The 25,585-nt window shown below is 44.6% G+C and overlaps 1 protein-coding gene across 9 annotated transcripts in view; it reads right to left on the bottom strand.

Annotated features, from left to right (window-relative positions):
* The window catches only part of LOC129698790 (myosin light chain kinase, smooth muscle-like), a 258,392-nt gene that overhangs the window by 168,446 nt on the left and 64,361 nt on the right, over window positions 1-25,585 (bottom strand). For all 9 annotated transcript variants that reach the window (XM_055638067.1, XM_055638068.1, XM_055638065.1 and 6 more), the window contains one exon: window positions 64-243. In XM_055638067.1, the coding sequence (XP_055494042.1) occupies window positions 64-228 (165 nt within the window). In that variant the 5' untranslated portion in view covers window positions 229-243. The remainder of the gene's footprint in view (window positions 1-63; window positions 244-25,585) is intronic.

Genomic DNA, 25,585 nt, shown 5'->3' with positions numbered 1-25,585 from the left:
GCAGCAGCTCTACCGCTGCACCACCGTGCCACCTTCATTGAAATATATAATTGACATCCATACCTTTCCATCAAACCTGGCCGTTCCATTGATGGGAATGCGAGCATTCCTTGGAGGCAACGTGAAGACCGGCACTTCAGGGGGGTATGTGTCCACTTGAGGCCTTTCCAAAGTTAGAGTTGTTTTGGAAATACGTGTGCTAGTCTGAGCAATCTTAACATCTCCCATGATCACTTATCCGATCTGATGATGAGAAGGAAATGCTAGTTAATATTTTCAATGTAACCAACCTGAATAATAAACAAGAACATGTCTCAGCTAGACACAAGGAACTGCAGATGCTGGTTTACTAAAGGAAAAGACACAAATGCTGGAGTAACTCAGCGGGTCAGGCAGCATCTCTGGAGGACATGGATGGGCGACGTTTAGGATCAGGACACTTCACGGCTAATTGGTGTTAACCTAAAATACCATAAAATACAATAGCAGAAGGGTGCAGGGCATCACAGTGGCACAGCAGTAGAGTTGCTGCCTTACAGCACTGGAGACCTGGGTTTGAACCTGACTACGATGCTGCCTGTACAGAGTTTTACGTTTTCTCTGTAACTGCATGGGTTTCATCCGGGTGCTCCGGTTTCCTCCCATGCTCCACGAAACACAGGTTTGTATGTGCATTGGCTTTGCTAAAAATTGTAAATTGTCCCTAGTGTGCTAGTGGTCAGCATAGACTCAGTGAGCCGAAGGACCTGTTTCCATGCTGTAACTCTAACTAAACTAAATTAAACCAATAGTGTTTCACATCTTTTCCTACTAAGGGTATAAACCTTCGTTCCTACCACTTTCATTTCCAACCAATATGCGCCACTGATCACATTGCATGCCACACTTCATCACAACCAACCACCCACACTTCAGTATAATCACACTACTCTTCTCAGTTCCTTCTGAAACCCTCAACCAGGCTCTTAATCTTGGTGAATTTAACCCTCTAATATGCATGAACTCTTCTTTTTTTTACCCTCCATACACTGGTATTCTTCCAAAACTCTCTATCCTTATACCAACCTTTAGCAAATTCCAATCACCTGGAACCCTTGTGTTGATGACCTACACTGGTTCCTGGTTTAAACATTCTGATACTCACACACAAACTCTCACAAGCCCTAAAGCAGTTTGAGATCTCTGCAATTATAGCATATTTGCTACTTCTGCATCACATCTTTATGCTTCTTTTAATCTCTCTCTTCTCTCCCCCACGCCCGACCCCCATCTAATTCTTGCTCTTGCCCCTTCACAGTCTCTCCTTATCTCTCACTCCCTCTTCCCCTTTAAGCTATTACCTGAATTCTATTTGGTTGACTTAACTGTTGGTCACTTTTTCATAATTTCCTTTTTATGACTCAATACTATTTATTCAAAACATAAACTGCTGGAGGAAGTCAGCGGGTCAAGTAGCAACTGGGGAGGGTATGGGTAGGTGACGCTTCAGATCGGGACTTTAGTCTGAAGGGTACCTATCCGAAAGGTCACCTGCCCATTCCCTCCCCAGATGTTACCTAACCCACTGAGTTCCTTCAGCACTTTGTAGTTTGCTCAAGATTCTAGCATCTGCAGTTTCTTGTGTCTCTATCTATTCTTTATTGTTTGACCAAGTACCCCTCAAGATCTTTTTCGAGCAAAATTGAATAAATTGTTCTGGTCACTATATATATATACTCAAGCGCCTTGAGTATCTAGAAAGGCGCTATATAAATCCCATCCATTATTATTATTATTATTATTATTATTATTATTATATAAAAAGAAGTCGAAACAAAGACAAAATAAGTGATGGACGTAATAAAGACAAGAAGTGATGGAGTAACTCAGTGGGTCAGGCGACATGTCTGGAGAACATCGAAAGGTGATGTTTCAAACCGGGACTTCAGTCTGAAGAAGGGTGCCGTCCCGAAATTTCACCTGTCCATTCCCTCCCCAGATGCTGCCTGTCTGTTGAGCTCTGGCCTCTGCCTGCCCGCTCTAACTGTAGTAGCAAGGGACTGCAGCTGCTGCTTTACACCAAAGCTGGAGTAACTAAGCGGGGTGGGCAACATCTCTGGAGAGAAGGAATGGGTGACGTTTCGGGTCGAGAACTTCTTCACCCGTCTCACCATTTTGTGTCTATCTTGCCGGTTCTAACTTCATCCACTCTGTAGCTTAGATCGAAGCAATAACAAGGAACTGCAAATGCTGGTTTACACCAGAGAGGCACAAAATGCTGTATTAACTCAGGGTCAGACAGTATCGCATGAAAGGTAAGTATACAGGAGGAGTTTCAACTCTGGCTTTGTTGCCTTTGCTGTGTTTTCAAGAGTTAGATTTAGCTCTTAGGGTTCAATGAATCAAGGGATATGATTGAAAAAGCCAGAACGGGGTACTGATCTTAGATGAACAGCCATGATCATATTGAATGGTGGTGCTGGCTTGAAGGGCTGAATGGCCTATTCCTGCACCTATTGTCTATGTTTCTATGCTGCCTGACCCGCTGAGCTCATCCAGCATGTTGAATTTTGCTGAAGATACCAGCATTTGCAGTGTGTAAAGTGTGACCCTACCTATTCAAACTAAGTACGGCCCGAAAGAAAGAGACACAAAATCCAATGGAATAGCAACAGAAAACTAGGGGGAACAGTGAGGGGGAAGGGAAGCTTGCTCTACTGAATTTTGAAATTGAATGCACATAAGCTGATTAAATAACTTAAATCCATGTCAGTGTGAAACGTAGCTATAACAGCAGGGATTAGAGGAATCATCTCGTCCGTTTGATAAGTTCTTCAGTGTACATGCAGAAATTTCTTACTCAAATATAACAGCACAGAATTCAAATATAATTTGATTGTATAAATTCAGTATGCAACTTATATAAAAAAATAATACAACGGAGAAAATAATACAACGTGGAAAACAATAATCCAGTTCAAATAATGTTGGAAATTGCTCATCAATTCCTCTTCCTATTATGTACCTCCTCAAGTTTGTAGACGCCTTGTTTCCACTCCAGTTCAGAAGCAGTGGGAGATGTCTGACGTTTGTTATTTTACTACAAACCCCTCCAACTTACGCAATGAGTAATCTATTATATCGACATAATTTCCAAGTAATAACATTTCATTGTTTAGCTATTTGTTCCTAAAAGATTTGGCAACCATGCCTTGCACAGCAATGTTAGCCCACCTTCCATTCCTAAAGTTATGTCGAACAACAGAATATCTTGAAAAGCACTTAATAACTGCTTCTTTTTTTTTTGTTTTCTTTTAATTTGGATTCCAGTAACTCGACATCCAAAAGCCAACTCTTCGTTTATGTAATACAATCTGTTTTCCGTAGTGTCCGAGAAGACTAGACACACGATATGAAAATCTGCTGTCAGGCTGCAGGAAACTAGACAACATTTCCATAATAGTTCTGTGGCATTTTGTCCATGCCTTTTATCCTAGTGTGAGACTGGTTGGTCACTGCACTGGAAGGAAGCAGCCCCCAGCCTGATAACGTAGGGATGCACAGTGGCACAGCAGTATAGTTGCTGCCTTGCAGTGCCAGAGACCCGGGTTCGAACTTGACCATGGGTGCTGTCTGTACAGTTTGTACATTCACCCTGTGACCACATGAATTTTCACTGGGTTCTACGGTTTCTTCCCACATTCCAAAGACCTACAGGTTTGTAGGCTACTTGGCTTTGGTAAAATAAAATTGTAAAAAGTCTGTAGGATAGTGCCAGTGTGCGGGGATCGCTGGTCAGCACGGACTCGGTGAGGCAAAGGTCCTGTTTCCACACTATATCTCTAGAGTCTAAAGTCTAAATAAAATCACCCAAGATGCCCCATCTAAGCTCATCCCATTTGCCCATATCTCTCTAGACTGTTCCAATCAATGTCCCTGTCCACGTATCTTTTAAATTATGTTATAGTACCTGCCACAACTTCCTCCTCTGGCAGCTGGTTCCGTATACCCACCATACTCTCAGTTAAAACGTTGCCCTCAGTTTACTATTAAATCTTTCCCCCTCTCACCTTAAAACCCCCGGTGCAGGTTTAAAGGGTCGTGGACTGTTAGAATTAGGGTTTTTCTTGTGATGGTGTGCACCTGTATGGTGTATTGGCACTTCTAATTTGTTTTATATTCCTTTAGTATTACAAATAAATTACTAAAGTTTACAACATAAAATGTATTAATTAGGTTAGGGAGTCAGGCCCTTAAACAACTCGGACAGCCAATAGGATATTAATCCACCATTGGGACAAACAGCAAGGAATTATATCACCAGCATCTTTTTGTTTGATTGGGAATGATCTTGTCATGATGTGAATATTAATTGCCATTGAGCATTACCTTATACTGATAGTAAGTGTCATTTAGAAACATAGAAACATAGAAAATAGGTGCAGGAGTAGGCCATTGTATTGTATTGTATTGTATTGTATATCTTTATTGTCATTTCCTGAGTATTCACATACCCAGAGGAAACAAAAAAACGTTGCTCAACCAGTGTCCATTCAGTGTGCATTAAAAATAAATAGAAATAAAATACATGTATCATGAACAAATTTAACACTCTACTAAACATTTAACAGGCGTTCCGATCGGCAGCGGCACAACAGTGGCTCTGCTGCAGTGTGTCCAGGTTGGTGGTTGGTGCGCGAACCTTGGCAGGGGGCAAAGTCCATTTAGCAGTCTTATAGCCTGTGGGAAGAAGCTGAGGAGCATCCTGCTGATTTTGCAGCTAATGCTCCTGTACCTCTTCCCAGATGGCAGGATGGAGAAAATGTCATGCGATGGGTGGTAGGGGTCTTTGATGATGGAGATGGCTCTGCTGATACATCTCTTCGATACATTCGGCCCTTCGAGCCTGCACCGCCATTCAATATGATCATGGGTGATCATCCAACTCAGTATCCTGTACCTGCCTTTGCTCCATACCCCCTGATCCCTTTAGCCACAAGGGCCACATCTAACTCCCTTTTAAATATAGCCAATGAACTGGCCTCAACTACCTTCTGTGGCAGAGAGTTCCAGAGATTCACCACTCTCTGTGTGAAAAATGTTTTTCTCATCTCGGTCCTAAAGGATTTCCCCTTTATCCTTAAACTGTGACCCCTTGTCCTGGACTTCCCCACCATCGGGAACAATCTTCCTGCATCTAGCCTGTCCAACCCCCTAAGAATTTTGTAAGTTTCTATAAGATCCCCCCTCAATCTTCTAAATTCTAGCGAGTACAAGCCAAGTCTATCCAGTCTTTCTTCATATTGAAAGTCCTGACATCCCAGGAATCAGTCTGGTGAACCTTCTCTGTACTCCCTCTAAGGCAAGAATGTCTTTCCTCAGATTTGGAGACCAAAACTGTACACAATACTCCAGGTGTGGTCTCACCAATACCCTGTACAACTGCAGTAAAACCTCCCTGCTCCTATACTCAAATCCTTTTGCTATGATTTATACATTTAGCCAAGATTATTTGGCAACGAACTTCTTATTTTTCAGATATAAACTATGGAAAGAAAAATTGATGAATTAAATCTTAGAATTCGTCAATAACAAATTCCAGAAAAATTATTCAACTAAGAAAAAACAATAGTACATCATAGTAACGCAGCGTTAGAGTTGCTGCCTTACAGTGTCAGACACCCAGGTTCGATCCTGGCTGTTTGCACGGAGTTTGTATGTTCTCGTGTGGGTTTTCTCCAGGTACCCTGGTTTCCTCCCACACTCCAAAGACGTACAGGTTTGTAGATTAATTGGCTTCAGTAAAATTGTAAATTGTTCCTGGTGTGTAGAATAGTGCTAGTGTACGGGGTGATCGCTGGTTGGCATGGACTCAGTGGACCAAAGGGTCTGTTTCTGCATCTCTAAAGTCATAAGAGACGGTATATTCCCCAGAAAAAAACCCACAGAAATATTTCATTGAGTAAATCAGGGTTTCACATAAATGCTAAAAGGTAAAAGCCTCGATATCTGATGCTGATCTATACGTTCAGATACAAGTGGTGATGGAGTCTTTCAGAAATTAGAGTGTTTGGAGTTTCTAAGCCCACCTTTGATACTAATGTGTTTGTAAAAGTTGACAGAAACTCTCACAATCCAACCAATGAATTACTGATGCAGAATTGGAAACAGGTTGTATAGTTCTGGCCTCATCCTCCAGCTGTTCAAGATTAAATTTTAACAGTGCTTCAAAAAAAAATTGTAAAAGCCAGAAGGGGGAAAGGAAAAATAAGTAGGATTAGTTTTACCTTTGTCATATGAAAACTTTTTTTCCAAGCCATTCAATAAAATCATAAAACCAATCGTCAAATTCAAATACAATAGGTAGAGCAAAGGGAAAGATATAGTTCTGAATATAGTTCTTGGCATTGTAACGCACCAGTTCCAGAGACAAAATCCAATATCCATAATGGGGTGGAAGAGAATTGGACAATACCCTAACTTATTGAAGGACCGTTCAGAAGCCTGATAACAGAGGGGAAGAAGCTGTTCAGTCTGGCGGTGTGTACTTTCAAGCTTCTGTATCTTCTGCTGCATTAGACCAGGGAGAAGAAGGTATGGCCAAAATGGGACAAGCCTTTGATTATGTTGGCTGCTTTTCCAAGGCAGTGTGAGGTGTAAATGCAGCCGGCGGTGGGAAGTCTGGTCGTGTGATGGACTGGGCTAGATCCACAACTGCGATTTCATGCAGTTATGGGATGAGTTATTCCCATGAAGTAAATAACACTTTGACCCAGATTTTGCTGTCAACAGTGTCCCTTGCTGACATTTGACTAAAGCTCCCACAAAGAATTTGTATTTACGTGCATGAACTTCCCTTTTCACAAAGATTGCTGCTGTTGTGACGTCATAAAGTTGGATGAAGTACCAATTTACTTTAGACTTTAGAGATACAGTGTGAAAACGGGCACTTCAACCCACCAAATCCGCGCCGACCAGCGAATACCCTGTACGCTAGCACTGTCCTACACACTAGGGACAATTTCCAATTTTACCGCAGCCAATTAACCTATAAACCTGTACATCTTTGGAGTGTGGAAGGAAACTAGAGCACCCGGAGAAAACACACTCGGTCACAGGGAGAACATATAAAAACTCCGAACAGACAGCACCAGTAGTCAGGATCGAACCTGGGTCATTAGTGCTGTAAGGCAGTAACTCTACCGTTGCGCCACTGTGTCACTCTTCAATTACATTGAAGAATTCTCCCTGGCAATGTGACAGGAAGTGCTCTTAATTAGTTATCTAAATATTGAGGGTGTGAAAAGAGATTAGAGCATAACTACATGATTAAAGTAGGTCAAAATATATTGGAGATTATCTCAAAGTCCCCTGCATTTTACAAATAAGGAAATTACTTTGCAAATCCATTAAGTTAGTTTATTGTCAGGCCAGATAGTTTACAAAGCAGTAATTATGGGTCAGCTCAGTAATCGCATAGACTTTATGTAACAACATTAGATGGCAGCCAGAAGCACAGTCTGTGAAGCACACTTGGTCACTGACACCGACTATGGTATTTCTAGGGTGGCACAGTGGGTGGGGTGCTGTCTGTGTGGAGTTTGCACGTTCTGCCTGTGACTGCATGCATTTCCTGCGAGTGCTTCGGTTTCCTCCCACATCCCAAAGATGTGCGGCTTTGTTGGTTAATTGGGCCTCTGTGAAATTGCTCTTATTGTGTAGGGTGTGTGTGAGAAAGTGAGATAACATAGAACTACTGTCAATGGGTGATCGATGGCCGGCATGGACTCGGTGGGCTGAAGAGCATGTTTCCATATTGTATTTCAAAACAAAACTACAAATGGCTGAAAACATAGAAACATAGAAAATAGGTGCAGTAGTAGCCATCATTCAATATGATGATGGCTGATCATCCACAATCTGTACCCCATTCTGGCTATTTTCCCATACCCCTTGATACGGAGTGGCGGCGCGGCTCTGGCTGCAGCGGCTCACCGGCAGTCCCGTTGTTTTTGTGTTTTGTATGTTGTTTATTTTGTTTGGTTAGTCTAGTTTTTTGGTTTTAGCTTGTGTTTTGGGGGGGGGGGGGGGGGAAACGGGGTTTGCAGTCTCTCCCTGCGGGGGAATACGACCTTTTTGTCGTATTCCCCTTCTCTGCCTCCGTCTGTGCTGAGGCCTAATGGAGCTGATGACCTCGAGGCTCTGGAGGCGGTGTTCTGGCGGTGGTGGCCTGAGTCCGGGGTTCGGCCGCGGGCCAGCGGCTGCGTCTGCAGGACTTCTGGGCGGCAGCTTCAACCACCCCGGGCCGCGGTGTTTGAGCCGCGGGACTGTTCTTAACATCGCCCGGGGGGGGGGGGGGGGGGGGGGGGGGGGGGGGGGGGTATCGCCCCAGCGCAGAGGGAGAAGAGGAGGGAAGAGACTGTGGACCAAAGACTTTTGCCTCCATCACAGTGAGGAGATGCTGGGTGGACTCACTGTGGTGGATGTTAATATGTGTTTATTGTTGTTTTATTGTATGGTATTATATGTATGACTGCTGCAATTTCGTTCAGACTTCGGTCTGAATGACAATAAAAGGCTATCTATCTATCTATCTATTCCCTTGGCCCTAAGAGATAAATCTAACTCTCTCTTGAAAAATCAGCCAGTTGCTGTTATTTTCCCAGAGTAACAATGATAGGTAACAATTAACATTCATGAATGCAAGCAGTTCCTCTCACATAATCCAAATGACTGAATTCTAGTCCAAGAATGGGCTTTAATGAACTGTCCAATAAAGAAATTCAGCTGTGGTTTTTGCCAATAGTTCACAAGAGGTCTATTGTCCTCAAAACTACAGACTTGAAACGCCACAGCATTATTTTTAGCAAATAATTCACAAATTTCCATTTGTTTCAAATTCTGATTTTTGCAATGAAATATTTCTCTGGATTTTCCTCTACGGAATATATCTTCTTGAAATGCTTAACGGAAACTCTTCCTAGGATTTATTATTGACAAATTCATACGGTTTCATTCATGTTACAATAAAGCATTTACAATAGATGTAGCACTGTGTTGGAGCCAATTGTAGGAAACAAGATTGCTGAGTTTATGTTACATTAACATCATCCAGTCATACCATCCAGGTAGCAACTGTAACATGTGAATGAGCAACTAAAAGTTTGAAGTTGCATCTTGCATTGGAATCCCTAAATTGGAAGAACAGAACCTGGTATTTCACCTGGGTGACTTACAACCTAACAGTATGAACATTGAACATGTTGAACAGTCCATGCATGAACAGGTATGAACAGTCTGAAGAGGGTTTCGACCCGAAACGTCTACCATTCCTTCTCTCCAGAGATGCTGCCTGTCCCGCTGAGTTTCTCCAGCTTTGCGTCCATCTTTGGTACGTACATTGGATAGCTAACCAACAACCCCCCCCCCCCCCCCCCCCCCCCCTCTCTCCCCCCCTCACTTCCCCATGACCCCCTTGCCTGTGTCCCACCTATTTCTCCCTCCCCTTTCCACCTATATTCCTTCCTCTGGCTACACAATTCGGACTTCTTCCATCTTTATCTCGCACTTTTTGTCACCCTTAGAGGAGTTAGGAGGGAGAGATAGATCAGCCATGATTGAATCACAGAGTAGACATGACGGGCTGAATGGCCTAATTCTGCTCCTATCACTTGTGAACTTATGAAGATTGCTTAGTTAATGATATCAACATCATCCAGTCATACCATCCATATGGCAACAGCAACATGTTGAACATGTAACCAGCAGTTCAAAACTGCATTTTGCATTGTATTCATTTCTTCTTGGATAATTGCCGGCAAACTAAGCCTGTCCTTGGTAGTTCTGGGTCATGGCCCCTTTAAAACACCACGATAGAGATTGGAACAGAAAGGCAAAAAAGCTGTTTTATAGATCTTGGTTCAACAGACAACTGGAAAAATAAACCAAGGCTTCAGATATTTAATCGCAGCAGGAAACGACTCGTTATGCAAGTGCTGAGAATTACAAGAATGACTGTCTGCAATGCATGAGAGAACCTAGCATTACAAATGTACATTGGAACAGTTCATGCAGAAGAGAACCAATATCAATCACGGGGGGAGGAAGGAACCAATCTGGAGCATCAGGAGACAGATGGGACAGAGGCTTTTCAAAGCAAAATGCAAAGTAGGACTTCAGACTTTTAAACTTCAGGGGAGGACATAATTGAAACTTAATTGAATAGTGAAAGGTCTGGATAGAGTGGATGTTTCCACTAGTGCGAGAGTCTAGGACCAGAGCCCATAGACACAGAATAAAAGTAAGCTGTACGTACCTTTAGAAAGGTGATGAGGAGGAATTCCTTTCGTCAGAGGGTGGCGAATCTGTGGAATTCATTGCCACAGAATGCCCTGGAGCCATCAATGGATATTTTTTAAGCTGGATATTAATAGATTTTTCATTAAGGGGTTATGGGGAGAAGGCAGAATAGGGTTGAGAGGGAAAGAAAAATCAACCATGATTGAATGGTGGAGTTGACTTGATGAGCCGAATGGGCAAATTCTGCTGTTATAACCTATGAACTTTACTTCAGACTTGAGAGATACAGAGCGGAAAAAAGCCGTTAAGCCAGCCGATCCGCACCAACCAGCAATCACCCTGTACACTACACACCAGGGGACAATTTATAATGTTACCAAAGCCAATTAACTTACAAACCTGTACGCCTTTAGAATGCGGGAGGAAACCGGTGAACCTGGAAAACTGTTCTTCAGTCACCCTCGACAGAGAGGCGACTTTTTCTATGTCGCTTCTCCACCTCCCCTCGTGCGGCCTAACAGCATGGATTGGAGCGGCCTTTTCCGGAGGCAGGGACTATCACAATGCTTAACAGTTAGACAGGTACATGGATGGGACAGGTTTAGAGAGATTTGGGCCAAACGCAGGCAAGTGGGACTAATGCAGTTGGGACATGTTGGCTGGTTTGGGCAAGGTGGGACGAAGGGCCTGTTTCCATGCAGTATGATGACTCTAACTGGTAGCATATCACACTACATCTTGACTCTACCTGCCACTGAACGTTGACATTTTTAGGCGAGAATACGGAACCACCTCAGAACTCACTTTAGATTGCTCATACACTTTCCACAATCCACTTACTGTGCAATATGTAATAGTGAGTGTCCTTGACATTCGTTGATCCACTGAGCAACTCAATCAGTGACGGTGGCGGACGCTGGACAAAGGGTCGATTTCAAGATGGCGGCGGACAGAGTAGAGGATCAGTGCCACCAGGACAACAGGACTTTAAGGCCAAGATAAGGGTGTACTCTTAAGAACTTTGAAACATTGTTGGCGCCAGAAACATGGTGACTCTTTGTGTGCTGCTACGATTAAGTATACTATTACACAACAATTGTACTTTTGTACTTATCTATGATTGTGCTTATATATGGTATGATTTTACTGGATTGTATGCAAAACAAAGAATTTCACTGTAGCGAGGTACACGTGACAATAAAGTATCATTGAGTATTGAATGTCAATGGGTGCCTCAGTGGAGACAGTGCTGGTAGAACTACATTACTAAAGGCTGTAGGATAGGTGTGGCTAGCAACTCAGGAATGCTCAGGGACCTCCAGCCCAGAAGCAAAGGCATGTCCACCTACAAACATATCATCACTCAACATCTCAGAGATTTGCAATCTCACTAGTTAGGTATTGCTTCTCCTTCAATTTTCTTGGCAAAATATTTTTTTCTTGAAATTTGATACCACATTTTTTTAATTAACCGCATATGGTGGGCCCTTCCCTTGGATATTTTGCTTCTAGTTGGACAGTAACTCTGTTTATCTGCAAGAAGGAATTGCAGATGTTGGTTTAAACCAAAGTCAGACACAAAAAACTGAAGTAACTCAGCGTGTCGGGCAGCATCTCTGCAGGAAAGGAAAAGGTGACATTTCTTGCCGAGACCATTCTTCAGACCAATGTCCGGAAGTCAACTAATTCCGCTTAATTTAGTTTTGTTTAGTTGTAATTTAGTCTAGTTTGATTCAGTCCAGTTAAATTTGGTCTTGTCTAATCATACAACATAGAAAGAGGCCCTTCAGCCCAGCGAGACCACACTAATCATCGATTACCCGTTCACTCTAATTCTATCCCGCTTTCTCATCCACTCCTCAAGGGCCTGTCCCACTAACGCGACTTTTCAGCAACTGTCTTCGACCTTCAAGCTCGAGAGCATACGCCTGAAAAACCTCAAGCTGGATCGACCGTCAGCGATGAAACCGAGAGCTGGATCAACCGACCACGCACGCACACACACGCACACACACGCACTCGCACACACACTCACACGCACACTCACACACACACACACACGTCGTAAAGGCGGGGGCCAGGGAAAGCGGGGGAGCGCTGTCTGAAATTCACGCCCGCGATCACGGTTAATTCACACCCGCGATCCACAGTTACGGTAAGTCCTTTAGAGAGCGTGGGGGGTGAGTGAAGGGGGGAGAAAGGGGGGAGAAGGAGTGGAGACACTTTTAAGAAGTCAGACAACTTTTAATAAAGTTTAGCAGACACTTAACATTACCGGTCAGTTTTTCCTTGGTTCTGAAAACTCCAATGAGCCAATTAAAATGCCCGGTCAGCAAAGGAGATTGCCTACGACTACCTCGACTGCCTAGTGACCACACTCCACTGCACTACGAGTTCAAAAGAACTATGCCGACCAATTTTTACTCGCGGAAAATTTTTCAGCATGCTGAAAAATTTTCCTCGACCAAACTGAGGCCGCGAGTATGTGGGAACTTCCCTTGAGCATGAAGTTCCAGTGACCTCCGAGGACCACGTGTCAACCATGCTGCGAGTTTGAGTCGAGCGCAAACTCTTCTAAACTCGCAAATTAGGTTGCCACAGTGGGACAGGCCCTTTACACACTAGAGGCAATTAACCTATAAACCTGCACATCTTTGGGATGTGGGAGGAAACTGGATCACCCAGAGGAAAACCACGATGTTGCAGGGAGAACGTGCAAACACCACACCCAAACAGCACCCGAGGTCAGGATCGAACCCAGGGAAGCGACTCTAACAACTGTGGAAGTCTTTTCAAAACTGTTCCAAATACATTAATATGTTTTTAGAATTATTTTAGTTTAGTTTAGAGATACAGCTCAGAAACAGACCCTTCGGCCCACTGAGTGCACACCAACCAGCGATCACCCCGTATACCAGCACTATCCTACACACTAGGGACAATTTACAATTTTTACTGAAGCAAATTGACCTACAAACCTGTACAACTTTGAAATGTGGGAGGAAACTGGAGCACCCGGAGGAAGCCCATGCAGTCACAGGGAGAACGTACAAACTCCGCAGTCAGGAAAGAACCCGGGTCTCTGGCGCTGTAAGGCAGCAACTCTACCGCTGTGCCACCCCAAATTAAAGGTCATCAATATTGTACCTAGTAGTCCAGATGTGGTTTTACTGATGCCCTTTATAAATGATGCCCCGCCTTTGCTTTCAATTTCCCGACCAATTAAAAAAACAGCCTGTCGACTTTCTTAATTACGCACTACATCCAGGACCCTCGGAATCTCACAAATGTGCAATCTCACCATTTTGGTAATATGTTTCTTATTCACTTTTCTTGACAAAATATTTTTTCTTTAAATTTGATACTACTTACCTTTAACTATTTTAATTAACCACATATGCTGGGCCCACCCACCTCTTGGATTTTTTGTTTCTTGTTGGATAGTAGTTATTCTATGTATTCTGAATGATTCACATAAAGACCACCATTATTTCATAACTGATCGCTTAAACTAATTTGCAAGTTTATGTTAGCTAGCTCTGTCCTCGTAATCCTGAATTTAATTCGTCCCCACAGCCATCAGGCTATTAAACCTGGCTCGGACAAAACTCTGAACATTAATAACCCATTATCTGTTATTTGCATGTTATCAGTTTATTTATTCATGTGTGTATATATTTATATAATGGTACTAGACCAAGTGCAGACCCGTTGGGTCTGTTCCCCCAACGTGCGGTTGTGGGGGGAGGCGGCATGCAGCGTCACACGGGAGGAGAGGAGAGAAGGGGGGGGGAGGAGAGGGTGGGGGGAGAGGAGAGGAAGGGAAAGAGAGGAGGGGGGGGGGAGAGGAGAGGGGGGGAGAGAGGAGAGGGGGAGAGAGAGAGAGAGGGGGAGAGAGGGGAGAGAGAGGAGAGGAGGGGGAGAGAGGAGGGGGGGAGAGAGGAGAGAGAGGGGGGGGAGGAGAGAGGGGGGGAGGGAGGAGAGGGGGGAGAGGAGGGGGGAGAGGGGGGGGGGAGAGGAGGGGGGGGGGAGGAGAGGGGGGGGGAGAGGGAGGGGGAGGAGGGAGGGGGGGAGAGGAGGGGGGAGAGGGGGGGAGGAGGGAGGGGGGAGGAGAGGGGGGGGGGAGGGTGGGGGGAGAGGAGAGAGGGGGGAGAGGAGGAGGGAGAGAGGGGGGAGGAGAGAGAGGGGGGGAGGGGAGGGGGGAGAGGAGAGGGGGGGGGGGGGGAGAGAGGAGAGAGAGGGGGAGAGGGAGAGAGGGGGGAGAGGAGAGAGGGGGGAGAGAGGAGAGAGGGGAGGGGGGGAGAGGGGAGAGAGAGGAGGGGGAGAGAGGGGGAGGGGGAGGGAGAGAATGGGGAGAGTGAGAGAGAAAGGGGAACGGAGGGAGAGAGAGAAAAAAATGGAGAGAGAGAGAACAGGAGAGAGGAGAGAGAGGGGAGAGAGAGAGAGAGGGGGAGAGAGAGAGAGAGAGGGAGAGAGAGAGAGAGAGAGAGAGAGAGAGAGAGAGAGAGAGAGAGAGAGAGAGAGAGAGAGAGAGAGAGAGAGAGAGAGAGAGAGAGAGAGAGAGAGAGAGAGAGAGAAGGGGAGAGAGAGACAGGGGGGAGAGAGAGGAGGGGAGAGAGTGAGGAGAGAGGGCGAGAGAGAGGGGGGGAGAGAGGGAGGAGAGAGGGAGAGAGAGAAAGAGAGAGGGATAGGGAGAGAGAGAGAGAGAGGTAGGGAGAGAGAGGAGGGGGGAGAGAGAGAGAGAGGCTGTCTTTTTACTTCAACCCAAACAACCATTTGCAGGCAATGCTTTTTTCCTCAAACTAACCATATTTTCATTTTCAAACCACATTATGGTACTCACAGCTGTGGAGACATTTGTTCAGTGTTATTCAGGGCTCTGATTGAGGCACACCACTTGCAGAGACTGATTGAGGTACACCACTTGCAGAGACTGATTGAGGCACGCCACTTCCTGGTTTTATAGTCCCTCCCCCTTCCTCTAACAGGGGCAGCAGAGAGAATGGGGAATTTTGAAAAAAGATTAATATCTCTGTCATTTTTCATCGACGGGAAAAATTCTCGGCACATATGCGGCTGAGGGGGGCTCTGAGCGAGGTGGCCAAAAATGACGGTCGTAGGTGGCGCCGTTCTCTCAGAAGGCGAAAAGCGGTCAAGAACAGAGATTTATTAATATAGATATGGACACACTGATCTGTTTTGTAGTCAATGCCTGCTATGTTCTGTTGTGCTGAAGCGAAGCAAGAATTTCATTGTCCTATCAGGGACAAATGACAATAAACTCTCTTGTACTTGTACTATTTAAAGATAAAATACTGGACCCATTTTAACTCTGGACCCATTCTAATATCCAGACCCATTCTAGTAAATACTGGATCCGTTCCCTCTTCCATTCCTCTCCCATTCCCATATCCCTCTAAACCTGTCCTATGGATGCATGAACTGTCCATGTACTTTGCCACCTGTTTCTTAAAGTTGTAAAATGTTGTAGAAACATCATCTACACCTTAAACTGGATGTAAACTCTGATCATATTCTGATTGCCATTGCCTCAAAGTCCCATTGTGATGAGATCCTCAACAATCCCATAACATTGTACAATAATAATATTTTCTCTTGCATCCTCCTTTTCCTTTTGGACCAAAGGTTTTATTTCACCTTGCAAAACAACTCATTTTACTCTGTTTCTTGTTGGAATTGACCGGCTGAAACTTTTTCCCAGGGTGGAAATGTCAAAGGCTAGAGAGCATAGATTTAAGGCAAAAGGGGGAGAGGCAGGAGAATGGGGTTGAGAGGGGAAAATACTGATCAGCTAAGATCGAATGGAAGAGCAGAGCTGACAGGAACAGAATGAGGCCATTCGGCCTGTCTTATTATCTTATTCATGTTATCCAGGCAGAATTATGCCATTCAATCATGGCTGATCTATCTTTCCTTCTCAACCCCATTCTCCTGCCTTTTTCCCGCAACCTCTATCACCCTTACTACTCAAAAACCTGCCAATCTCCGCAATAAAAATACCCAATGACGGCCTCCACAGCCTCATCTCCTTTCTAAAGTGACATATTTTTCTTCCAAGGCTGAGCCCTCTGGTCCCAGACTCTCCCACAAGTGGAAACATCCTCTCCAAGTTTACTCTATCCAGGCCTTATTACCATTTATTGGTCTGTCATATTTGCTCAAACATCTAAAAGGGCATAAGCTTCATAACTGCTACTTAGATACCGTGATACACACCAGTGTGTATATGTTAGCGCATCAGTCAGACATTTAGGGTATTGAACAGCCATGGTACGCATCTACACAACCTCAACGTTTTCTCTGGAACGGCAGAGGTTGCGGGGAGACCTGCATTATGAGAGGCATCCATTTCGTAGTTCAGATACTTTTTCCCTGGATGAGAAATATCAAATACTTACTGGGTGGCTTTAAAGCTTGGCTTTAAGTTGAGAGGAGCAGTTTAAAGGTATGGGGCTAGTTTTTTTTAACACAGAGGTTCATGAAGGCAGATGCAACAGTAGCATTTAAGAGACTTCTGGAAAAGGCATTTAGATATTCAAGGAATGGAGAAATATGGATGATGTGCAGGCAGATAAGAATTGGTGTTGGCATCATGTTCAGCACCGATACTGTGGGCCGAAGGGCCTGTTCCTGTGTTGTACTGTTCCATGTTCTATGTTCTGATTTGAGCGCAGACAATAGTTGGAGCATGGAATATATTTTGGCAATGTCATAACCTGTCTAATACAGTGACTTAGGTACAAAAAAATGCTGGAGAAACTCAGCGGGTGCAGCAGCACCTATGGAGCAAAGGAAATAGGTAACATTTCGGGCCAAAACCCTGCTTCAGACTGATAGGGGGTGGCGGGGAGAAGGAAGGAAAAAGGAGGAGGAGGAGCCCAAGGGCTGGGGATGGGAGGAGACAGCTCGAGGGCTAAGGAAGGGGAGGAGACAGCAAGGGCCAACAAAATTGGGAGAATTCAATGTTCATGCCCGCTGGATGCAGGCTCCCCAAGCGGAATATGAGGTGCTGTTCCTCAATTTCCGGTGTTGCTCGCTCTGGCCATGGAGGAGACCCAGGACAGAGAGGTCGGATTGGGAATGGGAGGGGGAGTTGAAGTGCTGAGCCACCGGGAGGTCAGGTAGGTTATTGCGGACCGAGCGGAGGTGTTCAGTGAAACGATCGCCCAACCTCCGCTTAGTCTCACCGATGTAGATCAGCTGACATCTAGAGCAGTGGATGCAGTAGATGAGGTTGGAGGAGATACAGGTGAACCTCTGTCGCACCTGGAATGACTGCTTGGGTTCTTGAATGGAGTCGAGGGGGGAGGTAAAGGGACAGGTGTTGCATTTCTTGTGGTTGCAATGGAAAGTGCCCGGGGAGGGGGTGGTACGGGAGGGAAGGGAAGAATTGATAACGGAGTTGCGGAGGGAGTGTTCTTTGCGGAAAGCAGACATGGGGGGACATGGGAAGATGTGGCGAGTGGTGGGGTCACGTTGGAGGTGGCGGAAATGACATAGGATTATTTGTTGTATGTGACGGCTGGTGGGGTGAAAGGTGAGGACTAGGGGGACTCTGCACTTGTTGCGAGTGCGGGGACGGGGAGAGAGAGCAGTGTTACGAGGTATGGAAGAGACCCTGGTGCGAGCCTCATCTATGGTGGAGGAGGGGAATCCCCGTTCCCTGAAGAATGAGGACATTTCAGATGCCCTGGTGTCGAACGCCTCATCCTGGGAGCAGATGCTGCGTAGGCGGAGGAATTGGTAGTGGGGGATGGAGTCCTTACAGGAGGCAGGATGGGAAGAAGTGTATAGTGACTTGATGACATATGCCCCAAGCCGATACCTGCACGTCAGAAGTCAACTTTGAAACAAATTTGTTGCCATGCAGCTGAATTTTAAGACCTGTGATTTTATGCAATGTTTGGACACACAGTGCATTGAAGGCTATGGGTGCCGTCTGCACGGTGTTTGTACATTCTCCCTGTGACTGCGTGCGTTTACTCCAGGTGCTCAGGTTTCCTCCCAAACTCCAAAGACGTACAGGTTTGTAGATTAATTTGCTTTGGCAAAATTGTGTTGGTGTACAGAGTGATCACTGGTCGGCGCAGACTCGGTGGGCCGAAGGGTTTGTTTCCATGCTGTATCTCTAAAGTCTAAAGGTCTAAAGATGTCATATATAACGTAGCAATATATGTTCAGACTGATTTATCCTGATTCTTCCTCTGTATAGCAGTATAATGTGTCAGCGCAATAAGCTTTGTACTCTTGGAATAAGAACTTTACTTAAACCGTTTTAGAACATTTTCTAATTGCTATGTTTAAACACCAGTATCTTTATAACAATGTAGGGGATGTTCTGTGACACAAACCAGGCCATTAAACCACATTCAGAGATCTGGATGACTTTTGAGTGAGTCAGAGAACAATTGATGGAATTTCTCTGTTGACATTACACATTTTATTGAGTGCACATGGTCTTTGTGGAACAATATCCAACATTTCCAAACAAGTGGTTAAAATGATAAAATGGTTTCAATCCTTCAAGCATCTCCCTTTTTTATTGTACACTTTGGTTGTCGAAAAAGATGACCCTTGTCATACTGTGCACATTTTACATCATCAGAGTTTCCCAACTAATGGTGATCAGAACACAAAGGCAGACATTTGCTTTTATCTCATCTACAAGGCATCACTCTGGATAACGCAAGACTCTGTCGGTTTGTTTAAGACTGCACAGGGAGCTAAATATCAGCCCCGTTTGGCACAGAAGCAAGAATGATATCACTTCTGACAAAAATTTATACCAAACCAAAGAACTGAATGTTTAAGCTTGACTAATGACCAACAAACTAAGTTGCTCCTTTTAGTTGAAGACAAAATGCAGCTGTATCCAGTATTTTATTTTGCCTGCACATCTAATCATCTCAGCATTTTCTGAAATTAGACACTAATACTGTGAAGCACTTCAACAGTAAAAGTGACAGTGTGAATAGTGAATGTTGTTGGTACATCCAACATCTTTCTTAATAAATTCAAAGTGATAATTGGTTAACTGTTTATTAATTCATTTTCTGTTTGTAGGACATTATTAGTACTTAAAATGTCTTATGCAGTCATACAGTGTGGAAACAGGCCACTCGGCCTAACTTACCAACACCAACCAACATGTCCACCATTCATACTAGTCCTATCAGCCTGCATTTTGTTGTCTCTGTATTGTACACTGCACAATGACAATAAATTTGAATCTGAATCTGAATCAGATATCCCTTTGAACCTGTCTTATCCATGTACCTATCCAAATGTTTCTTAAATGTTGCGAGAGTACCTTCCTTAACTACCTCCTCTGGCAGCTTATTTCATACACCCACCACCCTTTTGTGAAAATGTTACACCTCAGGTTCGTATTAAATCTTTCCCCCCCTCACCTTAAACCTATGTCTGGTTCTCCTTTCCCCTATTCTGGCAAGAGACTCTGTGCAATCTTTTCCTATCATGATTTTGTACACCTTTATAAGATCTCTCCTGATCCTCATGCGCTCCAAGGAATAGAGTCCTAGCCTGCTCATCCTCGAGCCTCCTCAACCTTGGGTCCTGGCAACATCCTCGTAAATCTTCTCTGCACCTCTTCCAGTTTGACAACATCTATATTACTAAAAGTCTGATCTTGGTGCTGGTTAATACATAATACACAAAGTGCAGGAGTGACTCTGCAGGTCAGACACAATCTCTGGAGAGCATGGATCAGGTCAAGACCCTTTTTCATGTTCTCAAGAGATGCTGCCTGAGCTGCTGAGTTTGTATTCTTTTGTCCAATAAAGTTAATTGGCATTAACAGTTTAAATAATAAATCAAGGTACTAAGCAGGGAATAGTTGTCTTGGCCTTGTGATGGGCAAGGAAATGTATCCTTTCTATAGCAATATCTTTCCCATCAACATCAATTCAGAAGTGTCAATGGTTATGGGGAGAAGGCAGGAGAATGGGGTTAGGAGGGAGAGATGGATCAGCCAAGATTGAATGGTGAGTAGACTCGTTGGGCCGAATGGTCCAATTCTGATCCTATCACTTATAACTACAGGATACTCCTTTCACAATCATTTAGGAAAAATGTGTAACTCTACATGGGTATGTATACATTTTCTTCTGTTTGCTAACTTAATGAATAGCCAGTATAAACACAGTGTTTCCACACTAAATTTTCATATTTTAGATTAAGTTTAGTTTAGTTTAGAAATATAGTGCGGAAATAGGCCCTTTGGCCCACTAAATCCCTGCTGGCAATCACAACAATCGGTTATCCCACTTTCATATCCTACACACTAGGGGCTATTTACAAAGACAATTAACCCACAGACCTGCATGTCTGTGGAATGTGGGAGGGAAACGGAGCACCTAGAGAAAACGCACGCAGTCACAGGGAGAACGTACAAACTCCGTACAGACAGCACTCTTAGTCAGAATACAAGGCGGCAGCTCTACCAATGCTGTGCCACTGTGCGACCCCTTCTGCTTCTTCACAAACGTTAAGCTGGAGAAAATACCTTCATTTAAAACCTGGTTTTATTATCACAGGAAAAAAATATTGAGACATTTTTTTGGGTTACCTATAAAATTTAGTTCATGGAAGGGAAACAGATAACCAGCTGTTGCAATAAAATTTGTGCATGGGAAAAGACAAGATGTTCTGATATTTTTGATACTATTAGATCAGTAGATAATTGTACAAAATATGTGCAGGACTGATGTAACAATGGAACAAATTGTAATACCAGGAATGAGATTGGAGATATTTTCTCCAGAGTGGCTACAATCCTTCAGTTTATTATCAGGATCTTTCTGGGTAGGAAAGAACAGCCGATGCTGGTTTAAATCGAAGGTAGACACAAAATTCTGGAGTAACTCAAAGGGACACAGCATCTCTGGAGAGAAGGAGTGACGTTTTGGGTTCAGAGGAAGGGTCTCGACCCGAAACGTCACCCATTTCTTCTCTCCAGATATTCTGCCTGTCCCTCTGAATTACTCCAGCATTTTGTATCTACATATATCTTTCTGTGGCCTTGTTCTACCCTAAACATGGACGTTCTTCCAGCATGAAAATGCCATTAAAACTCTTCACTCTTCTGGTGTATCTCTCCTCCATTTTGCCAGGACATTACTGACCATGCTAATCTTTACCTAGCACCCACTTTTCTATTTAGTGGAATGCACTGCGCTGACTGAAATGCGGGACAAACTGATTCGGATGCAACTTTCTAATGAGTGGCACCGCCACTTTACAGCTCCGGAGAACTGGGTTCGATCCTGACTCCGGGTGCTATCTGCATGGAATTTGCACGTTCTCCCTGTGACTGCGTTGGTTTTCTTCGGGTGCTCCGGTTTCCTCACAAATTCCAAAGACATGCAGGTTTGTAGGTTAATTGGCCTCTGTACTTTGTCACTAGTGATAGGATAGTGCTAGTATACAGGTGGTTGTTGGTTGGCACGGATTCGGTGGGCAGAAGGGCCTGTTTCCACTCTGTATCTCTAAAGTCCAAATGGATAATATCTGAATGAAATAGCAGAGGCAAAGGCTCAGAGTGCAGGCTAAGGACTGTTGTGGACATGTCTTTTGAAGAGCTAGCAGCAAATGAATGGCCAAATGGGCTCCTAATTTACCAGGGCATTCTATGGTTTACTAATACAATGTTTAAACTTTGTGCAATTGAATATCTTTGCTTCATCCAGTGTTTCCTATTGAAATATATTAGGTTTCATATCTGTGGACTGCTCCAGTTACTTTTTCACCTCATAACTTGCATTTGTTAATAACAATTTTATTTTGCAGTGGAAGTGAATGAGACGGCAGTAGAATTGCTGCCTCACAGCGCCAGAGACCCAGGTTCGATCCTGGCTATGGGTGCTGTCTGTACGGAGATTGTACATCCTCCCTGTGACGGCGTGGGTTTCCTCTGGGTGCTCCGGCTTCATCCCACTCTCCAAAGATGTACATGTTTGTAGGTTAATTGGTATTGGTAAAAAAAAATGTAATTGTCCCTAATGTGCAGGAAAGGCTAGTGTACGGGTTGATCGCTGATCGGTGCGGACTAATGGGTAGTTTACACGGGGCGACTTGACGCAAGATGTAGCCAGAGTGGAGTGGTCGTGGTCTAGCACGATATCACACGATATAACGGGGGTAGAGTAAAGAGTTCCCACGGTACTCGGCAATTCTGTCATTTGTGCGAGTGACTTGTCCGTCTCCCGATCTTTCCCGAATGAACATCGTGGACTGTAGTGTAGTTAATCACGTGGCACAAATGATGTTACTTTGTTGTCATACACTATATTGGTTTTTTTCACCCGAGCTCTTTAATGAGCTGAAGAATAATTTGTGTTTTTTTAGACAAATGTTGTTTGGTGTGATGCACCTTCTCTCAATATGTGCAAGAAGTCGTCTTTTTATTTTGTCAAATATGAATAAACACTGTATCTCACATTGACCGTGATGATTGTGTTATTTTATGATCTACTGAGAGGTGAAACTTTCAGTCTGAAGAAACTTTCAGCCCGAAACGCCACCCGTTCCTTCTCTCCAGAGATGCTGCATGTCCCGCTGAGTTGCGCCAAGCAACTGGTGTCTATCTTCAAAGGACTGACCAGGACTGCTTCTCTCTCTCTCTCTCTCTCTCTCTCTCTCTCTCTCTCTCCCTCTCTTTCTCTCCCCCTCCCTCTCTCTCTCTCACACAGGCATGAATGGATGAACTCCGCGGGCCAGGCAGCCTCTCTCTCTCTCCCCCTCTCACCCCCTCCCCCCCCCCCCCCCCCCCCTCCCCACCCCCCCTCTCCCCCCCCCCCCCCCCCACCCCAACTCCACCCACACACGCGAATGCTGGAGAAACTCAGCGGGTGCAGCGGTGCCGAAACGTTGTCTATTTCTCCTTCGTTCCATAGATGCTGCTGCACCCGCTGAGTTTCTCCTGCATTCGCGTGTGGGTGGGAGTTGGGGTGAGGGGGGCGGGGGGGGGGGGGGAGGAGTGGGGGGGGGGGGGGGGGGGGGGTGGGCAGGGATTAAGGGAGGGAGGAGGGGGGGGGGTCTGTCCAGAGCCCTCCGGAGAGGCTGGCTGGCCGGCGGAGTTCCGCCAGAATGCCTGTGGGAGAGGGAGGGAGGGAGAGAGAGAGAGAAAGAGAGAGGCAGTCCTGGTCAGTCCTTTGAAGATAGACACCAGTTGCTTGGAGCAACTCAGCGGGACAGGCAGCATCTCTGGAGAGAAGGAACGGGTGGCGTTTCGGGTCGAGAGCCTTCTTCACACTCTCCCTCCCTCACTCTCACACAGGCATGAATGGAGGAACTCCGCGGGCCAGGCAGCATTTACGTTCCTTCTCTCCAGAGATGCTGCCTGTCCCGCTGAGTTGCTCCAAGCAACTGGTGTCTATCTTCAAAGGACTGACCAGGACTGCCTCGCTCTCTCTCTCTCTCTCTCTCTCTCCCTCCCTCTCTCTCACACAGGCATGAATGGATGAACTCCGCGGGCCAGACAGCATTTACGGAGAGAAATGGAATTATTATATTGAGGCAGGCTTTGTATTGGCTTATTTTACTCGGGGTGCTTTCTTTAACGGAGTTCATCCATTCACGCCTGTGTGAGAGGGAGGGAGAGAGAGAGAGAGAGACGCACACAAAAGTTGGTGCGAAATCTTACCTGCCTGTTTCAGTGACAGACACCCACCGCCAGTAAATGAAGACACCCCCATCTTTCAGACAAAAAGAGACACACTGACATTAATGAAATGCTTAGCTAATTTTATTAGATTTGTATGTAAATAGCAAACTGGCTGGATTCACTCTATCCAACTTCCGGGTTCACCGTTGGCAGGAGTTCCCACGGTGACCGCAAGAGTTACTACCGATATCGCACGGGACACTTCGTTCATAAAATGTTGCAATGCTTAACCACAAGTGCACAAGACACTCTTGGACAAATTCAAACATGTTTGAATTTTCTCCCGAGTACCCAAGGTACACGATTACATGCCGTTAGCGCCACGGTGGTCCACGAATGCCGTATTGTTACCGCACGAGGTTCCCACGATGTCAAACTCGGGGTACCTCTTGCGTCAAGTCGCACCGTGAAAAGGGGGTTTAAGTGTGCCGAAGGGCCTGTTTCCACACTGTATCTCTAAACTAAACTAAACAGGGCAGCCCTAGAGCAATACAAAACGCCTACTCTCACTTCAACAAATAAAAATATTCAGCACGTCTTCTCAACAAATTCCTTTCAATTCTTTGAGTAAACAAAATCCACGCAAATTTCCTGTGCTGAATCTTTCCGACACCAACTTTCAGAGCAGCTTATCCCCTCTCCCAAACTAACATGCCATTCATTTTCAGAGTTTTCATTACATTTGTAGACAACAGATACTGCAGGGGGCAGAATAAAGGAATGTTACTCTTTTGTGGAGGGAAATGCTTGTGTTTGGTTTGTGTGACAGCCCCTCCTCCAAATTGATCGACTAAACCAAAGATCTTAGAGCGGAGCAAGATGGTCCACTCCTGCAAAATCCAATAGACTGACGTGTAGTACGCAACGGAAAGTAACTTCCACCATTTCAGTAATCCCGACCCGACATCAGTTATGCCTCTCGCAGTGTAATCAGCGTTGCGGGGGAAGAGTTTGCGTGTTCTCTAAATTTTTCTTTTTAAATGGCTCGTCCTGTTTTTGAATTAATTTGTGTATTAAACTTGCACGCTGTAATTCATCTAATCCCATTGTTCACAACTGCTTGTATGCACCCATAAAGGCAAATACAAACACATATATAATTGTTGTATACAAGTGTGATGATATATGATACACACATATATAAATGTGATGCATATATATTTTTTCAATTTTATTTTAATCATATAATTATATAACACACTCACACACATATATATTTTTCTAGTTTCTTATATATATATAAACATATATATATATATGATGAATATATACTGTATATGTGTGACATATACGTACATAAATATATAACACACATATATATATTTTCTTGTTTCTTTCTTGTGATCTCTAATTATTTGTTGAGCAACCTTTTTCTTTCTTTCTTTCTTTCATTCATTCAACCTATCTCTCTCTCTACGAAATCCTAATATTGTGAATAAAATATTAATGAACACAATAGACAATAGGTGCAGGAGTAGGCCATTCGGCCCTTCGAGCCAGCACCACCATTCAACGTGATCATGGCTGATCATCCCCAATCAGTACCCCGTTCTTGCCTTCTCCCCATATCCCCTGACTCCGCTATTTTTAAGAGCCCCATCT

The sequence above is a fragment of the Leucoraja erinacea genome, chromosome 7 (assembly GCF_028641065.1).
Source record: "Leucoraja erinacea ecotype New England chromosome 7, Leri_hhj_1, whole genome shotgun sequence".
Classification (NCBI taxonomy): Eukaryota; Metazoa; Chordata; class Chondrichthyes; order Rajiformes; family Rajidae; genus Leucoraja; species Leucoraja erinaceus.
The sequence above is the reverse complement of the archived record's forward strand: the minus strand, read 5'-3'. Positions and strand labels throughout refer to the sequence as shown.